This window comes from Erithacus rubecula (genome assembly GCF_903797595.1).
Source record: "Erithacus rubecula genome assembly, contig: scaffold_145_arrow_ctg1, whole genome shotgun sequence".
Classification (NCBI taxonomy): domain Eukaryota; kingdom Metazoa; phylum Chordata; class Aves; order Passeriformes; family Muscicapidae; genus Erithacus; species Erithacus rubecula.
In genome coordinates this window covers 112,209-118,781 of record NW_027636154.1, presented here as the reverse complement: position 1 = coordinate 118,781, position 6,573 = coordinate 112,209, and the positions used below count along the sequence as shown (strand labels likewise).

Here is a 6,573-nt window from a genome sequence, read left to right as displayed (position 1 = left end):
AGGGCAGTTGGGAACAAGCCCAACTTTGCCCTAAGCCACAGGGAATTCTTTGTCTCTCACATCTCGCAGGAGCAAACTCTGAGTGCAGCAGAAATGCCGGGGATTTCTGTCCTTGGAGAACCAGCAATTACGTGTGCCTATGAAAACAAATCCTAAAGTCAACTCCTACCATACTTTGGATTTAGGAGTGCAGAAGTTATCAAGACTTTCTACATTAGGAGTTATCCCACTGACAAATCCCAGATACCCAGCCTTGTCCCTCTGTCACACAGCCACAAAGCCAGGGCAGCAGAGCAGGGATGGCTCCTTGAGAGCCACCATGCTCAGGCCTGGCAGCTCCTGGCACTCTCAGACAGCACAACTGGAGCACAGTCAGGGACCTGGGTGAAGGTTTTCCCAGAGCAGGAACAACAGTGAGTGAATCACAGTGGGAAAATCTACAGGGAATGGCCCAGATTTGGGTTCAATCAGCCTCTGCTGACTTGTCACAATCCTTTATCCGTGAACAGGTCCCCAAGGCCAGAGAAAGCAAATGTCCAACAGCAGCTCCATCAGCCACTTCCTCCTGCTGCCATTGGCAGACACGCGGCAGCTGCAGCTCCTGCACTTCTGCCTCTTCCTGGGCATCTCCCTGGCTGCCCTCCTGGCCAACGGCCTCATCATCAGCGCCGTAGCCTGCGGCCACCACCTGCACACCCCCATGTTCTTCTTCCTGCTCAACCTGGCCCTCACTGACCTGGGCTGCATCTGCACCACTGTGCCCAAAGCCATGCATAATTCCCTCTGGGACACCAGGAACATCTCCTATAAGGGATGTGCTGCTCAGGTATTTCTGTTTATGTTCTTCATTTCAGCAGAGTATTATCTCCTGACCATCATGTGCTACGACCGCTACGTGTCCATCTGCAAACCCCTGCACTACGGGACCCTCCTGGGCAGCAGAGCTTGTGTCCACATGGCAGCAGCTGCCTGGGCCAGTGGCTTTCTAAATGCTCTGCTGCACACGATCAATACATTTTCCCTTCCACTGTGCCATGGCAATGTCCTGGGCCAGTTCTTCTGTGAAATCCCACAGATCCTTAAGCTCTCCTGCTCCAAATCCTATCTCAGGGAACTTGGGCTTCTTGCTGTTGTTATCTGTTTATCATTTGGTTGTTTTGTGTTCATTGTTTTCTCCTATGTTCAGATCTTCAGGGCTGTGCTGAGGATCCCCTCTGAGCAGGGACGGCACAAAGCCTTTTCCACCTGCCTCCCTCACCTCGCTGTGGTCTCCCTGTTCCTCAGCACTGGCACATTTGCCAACTTGAAGCCCCTCTCCATCTCCTTCCCATCTCTGGATCTGGCACTGTCAGTTCTGTACTCGGTGGTGCCTCCAGCCCTGAACCCTCTCATCTACAGCCTGAGGAACCAGGAGCTCAAGTCTGCAATGTGGACCCTGATGACTGGCTGCTTTCAGGAACATTAAACTGCTGGCCAATTTATGAAAATCATTTGTCATAACAGCCATCTTTGATAGTTCTTGATTTGGTTGTGAGATTATTTTTCCTTTATTTTAATTTTATCATACTGTCCATAAAAAAGAGCCATACTGTTTTCCATTGCTCATCATGTTTCTCCATCTTCCCTGTGGCCACAAAGTCTGTCAATAAAAGGTTGCAGTCTTCGTGGCATTAAACACACTGAAGGATTTCTCTCCCAGCCAAGTTTTCTCCAGAGATGCCCCTTTTGTTCCCTTCTCTGGAGCTGCAGCAGCAATGTCTGTGTGCAGAGCTGGGACAGATCAGTGCTGGCACAGCAGCTGACCCCAGCAGCAGCAGCACTTGGTGTTGCCAGTGCTGCTCCTGTGCCACTGCCCTGCTGCCCTCCTGCCCCTCGTGTTGCTGCAGGGCCTGAGTGCCCTCGGGGTCGGGCACAGCCCTGGGGGTGGCAGTGCTGGGGCTGCAGCAGGGACAGGCCATGGGCACTGCTGGGGCAGCGCTGACGCCTCAGGGCAGGGCCTGGGGGCTCCAGGCTCCTTGTCCAAGCTCTCTGCAGAACAGTTGGCCAGTCCAATGCTGAGCAGAAAAAAACCCCTCTGAGCAGCCCCAGGCTGGCCGTGGGCAGGCTGGGGGCAAACAGCATGGCTGGTGCTCTGCAAGGGCCTGGCAAGGAGCAGCAGAGCAGGGGCTGATCCATCCACACTGCACTGAACAGCCCAGGGCAGCGTCCCAGAGCGTCCTCATGCACCTGCCAACAACATCCTCCCTCTGCAGCCCTGGCCTCTCCCCCAGCTCACACAGGTGCTGCATCCTTGCAGGCACAGACACGGCAGCACTGGCTCAGAAGCCCCTGTTTGCACTGCACAGAGCAGGCGTCAGCACCCCCATGGTGCTGCTGTGGGGAGATGGAGCTGAGTGAGCACAAATGCCATCAGCCCCTGGGGCCAGCAAGGGCTGGAGCTCAGGGGAGAAACCACTCAGTTTTGTTGTGACCTCTGCAGTCAGCCAGAAAGTTTGTTCCCATGAGCTGTGAGTTTTCTGTCCCACTGCAGACATTGTTGCTCAGAGCCAGGGCTGCCTTGTAGCCACCCCCACACAGCCCTGAGCATTTCCTCTGCTTCACTTTTCCTTTCTTTCTTCTTTCCTGATCCACATTTATACCTCTTGCCCATCTGTGTCCCCTCCCCTGCAAACAGCCCATCCCTCTTTGCCCTTTCCTCTATGGCTGCACTTCTCATTTCAGTTCTTAATTTGGCACCATGAAACGCATCCCTTGAGGAGCGGGATGATCCTACAAGTGCTTCAGGAATTGTCTGCAGGGCCCTGCAGTGCCTCGTGCTGCTCCCTTGCCAGAGGCACCACAGGCCAGGGGGGCACATCTGGGCTGGTGTGTCTGGGTGTGGGGCTCCCTGTTCTGAGCAGTGAGGTGGGGCTGGAGAGGCTCTGCAGGACTGACAGGATGGGCTTTGGGGCTGTGTGGAGAAGCTGAGGGACCTGGGCTGCTGGACCTTCTGGAGAGGAAGCCCAGGGCTCATCATGCAACTGCTCCAGGGGTGGTTTCAGAGAATCATAGAATCAGCCAGGCTGGAAAAGACCTTGGAGAGCATCACGTCCAACCTGTGCCCTAATACCGCCTTGTCTCCCCTGAGCCTCCTCTTCTCCAAGATAAACAACTCCAGCTCCCTCAGCCACTCCTCACAGGACTTGTGTTCCAGACTCCTCACCAGCTTTGTTGCCCTTCTCTGGACATGCTCCAGCCCCTCCATGTCCTTCCTTAATTTGGGGCCTAGAACTGGACACAACATTCTCACTGATGAACAACCAGTGCTGAGTACAGGGGAAGAATCACTGCCCTGGTCCTGCTGGCCACACCATTCTTGATCCAGGCCAGGAGCCTTTGGCCTTCTTGGCTACCTGGGCAAACTGCTGGCTCATGTCCAGCCTGCTGTCCATCAGTGCCCCCAGGTCTCTTTCTGCCTGGCCACTGTCCAGCCACTCTGTCCCCGGCCTGTAGGATTGCAGGGGTTGTTGTGGCCAAAGTGCAGGGCCTGGCACTTGGACTTGTTAAACCTCATCTTGTTGGATTTCTGCCCTGGATCCAGCCTGTCCAGGTCCCTCTGCAGAGCCCTCCTACTCTGCAGCAGATGAAATCTCACACCCAGCATGGTTTCACCATGGTCTTACGAGGCGCTAGAATGTCACAATGGTCTCCATGATTCCATGAGTCCTCCCTTTGTCACAGTGTCCCTTTGGTTCCTTGGGACTCCTTTGTGTCACAGAGTCCCTTGGATCCTTGGGATCCACAGTGTCAAAATGGCATCTTGATCTCCCAAGGCCTTGCAGTGTCACAGTGGATCCTTGGTTCCATGAAGTGTCACAGTGCAGCAATGCTCTCCTTGGTCCCACAGTGTGACAATGGCCTCTTGGTCCCAAGGGGCATCATGGTGTCAGACTTGTTTCCTTCATTCTATGAGTCCCTGAGGAGCAACACAGGCCCCTTGATTCCATGGGACCCTGCAGTGTCACAATGGCCCCATCATTACATGAGGTCCTGCTCTGTCACAATGCTCTGCATGGTCCCACAAGGCCCTGCAGTGTCACAGTGGCATCTTGGTTCCATGAGGCCTCCAAGTGTTGCCATGAATTCCTTGGTGCTGCAGTGTCACAATGGAACCCTGGTTACACAAGATCCTGCAGTGTCATTAGAGACCCTTGGTTCCATGGGACACCACAGTGTCACAATTGTTCCCTTAGTTCCAAGAGTCCTTGCAGTGGAACAATGGCCCCTTGATTCCACTGGGCCCTTGATACAATAGTCCCCAGGCTCTTACAAGGCTCTCCTTGGTTCTGCAGTGTCACAATGGCCCCTTGGTTCCACAAGGCCCTGCAGTGTCACAGTGGCCTCTGTGGTTCCATGAGGACCCAGAGTGTCACCATGGACTCCTTGGTTCCATGTAGTCCCACAGTGTCACAGTGGCCCCTTGGCTCTGTGGTGCCATGTCGTGCACAGTGTCACTATGGTCCTCTCAGTTCCACAAGGCCCTGCAGTGTCACAGTGGCCCCTTGCTTCACCAGGGCCCTGCAGTGTCACAATCATCACAGAATAACCCAGGCTGGAAAAGACCTTGGAGAGCATCAAGTCCAACCTGTGACCCAACACCACCTTGTCACCCAGACTGTGGCACACAGTGCCATATCCAAATTTTCCTGAAACACTTCAAGGGATGGTGACTCCACCACTTCCCTGGGCAGCCCATTCCAATGCCCAATCACCCTTTTATTCAAGAATATTTCCTAATGTCAGACCTAAAACTACCCTGGTGCATATTATGACTGTGTGGTTTTGTCCTTTCACTGTTCCCTGACAGAAGAGCCTCACCTTTACCTCTCTGCACCCTCCTGTCAGGGAGTTGTAGGGAGTGATGAGGTCTCACCTGAGCCTCCTCTTCTCCAGGATAAACATCCCCAGCTCCCTCAGCTACTCCTCACAGCACTTGTGTTCCAGACCCCTCACCAGCCTTGTTGCTCTTCTCTGGACACGCTCCAGCCCCTCCATGTCCTTCCTAAATTGGGGGCCCAGAACTGGACATAGTACTCAAGGTGCTGCCCAACCTGTGCCGAGCACACAGGAAGAATCACTGCCCTGGTCCTGCTGGCTGCACCATTCCTGATCCATTGGAATTCCAGGGGTTAGATGACAGAAATTTTGGGCATTGTGTGGAGACAAAGTGTTATTGATTGTCATCTATGAAGGGTCATGATTTTCATATCTATTCAGACTGCATTAGAAGGTGCAGGGGGTCAATATGAATTGGGCATTGCTGGTATCAATGTATAAATATGAAAAGAAAACTTAACAGGACAAAACACTTCTCTCTGCAATGCTTTCAATATAATATACAGTATATTCACTTTGAACACGCTTCTGAAATCTGTCTAATTTACCACAGAAAACTGAGAACTTAAATTATTCTCAGGGGCATTTTTTGTTTGGGTGTTTTGAAGAAATATTTATAAGCCTTTGTCACTAAATTCCCAAACTGAAGAGCTCGAGAAAGAAGAGTTCAATTTTATGTTTGCCATGGATTTAGCCTTGGCCAAATTGCCAGTGCATCCACTAGAATTTTTTGCATGTTTACTGCTGTGAGATAGGATTATGAGAAAGGCCAAACAAGCTCAAACTTTAAAGGGTACAAAGAAAGTACGAAAAAAACATCAGAATAAAACTTTCAGAACACTACTCTTCCCCCCCAACAACTTTTTTTCTTTCACACTGATAACGCACAGAAACAGATCAGTCAGTTTGCCATCTCTAAAAATAGCTATTCACCAATTGACTTGGGTGAGGAGAACTTCTCTTCAGTCTATTGAGATTTCTCCACAAGAAAACAGTTTTCTCCTGGCCTCTATGTCACAGCGAATCAGCCATTCAGGAGAATGTAAATCGGATCACTGTGTAGAAATCCCTTCCTTGATTTACAGTTATCCCAAATCTAATTGTGAGGACCATATCAAGTTATGGGGCACACTTTAAATATTATAATAGTTCAAACAAAAGCTCTTTTCATCTTTGAAAACAGAGTTCTTTCTTCTTCTCTTACCTGGAGGACAGAAGGGATCTTCATCTCTCTCCTCTCTATTCAAATTTCTCATGGGATCACAGCCATTTCAACATCTACTTTCTTTAGCAAAAGCCCCTCTCCTCATGTCTACAGTTAAAACATTTCACCCTCCCCATAATGCATTTTTTATGAGTAATAAGGAAACAAGACTCTCTCCTCCATGGCTTAAAAACAGAGAAATTTCAGTCCACAACTCACCTCCTTCTGTCATCTGAAGCCAGACTCTTCCTTTTGTCTGACCTTGGTGTTTTCATGCTGTTTCTGTGCCTATCTTCACCTTGTTCCTGTTCTTTCACACAGGAGATAGAACAAAGTGTCTGCAAATCACATTCTGTCAGTGAAAGAGTTCATATTTTGCCCAGGCCTGCAGAAGGTCAAGTGATCTCTCCTGGGCCACAGCCCAGAGATATTTTATGATGGAAAGTTTTTCTGTGGCTGTACTGAGGGCCCAGGCCAGGATAGCAGGTGCCCAG

The 6,573-nt window shown here is 51.0% G+C and overlaps 1 protein-coding gene across 1 annotated transcript; it reads left to right on the top strand.

Moving 5' to 3' along the window:
* Window positions 1-532: 532 nt before the first annotated feature.
* On the top strand, window positions 533-1,465 carry LOC306815504 (olfactory receptor 14A16-like; the record flags this gene model as incomplete). Its single annotated transcript, XM_079332064.1, has 1 exon — window positions 533-1,465. One exon carries the CDS (start codon window positions 533-535, stop codon window positions 1,463-1,465), a length of 933 nt encoding a protein of 310 aa, XP_079188190.1.
* Between the last annotated feature and the right edge of the window lie 5,108 nt (window positions 1,466-6,573).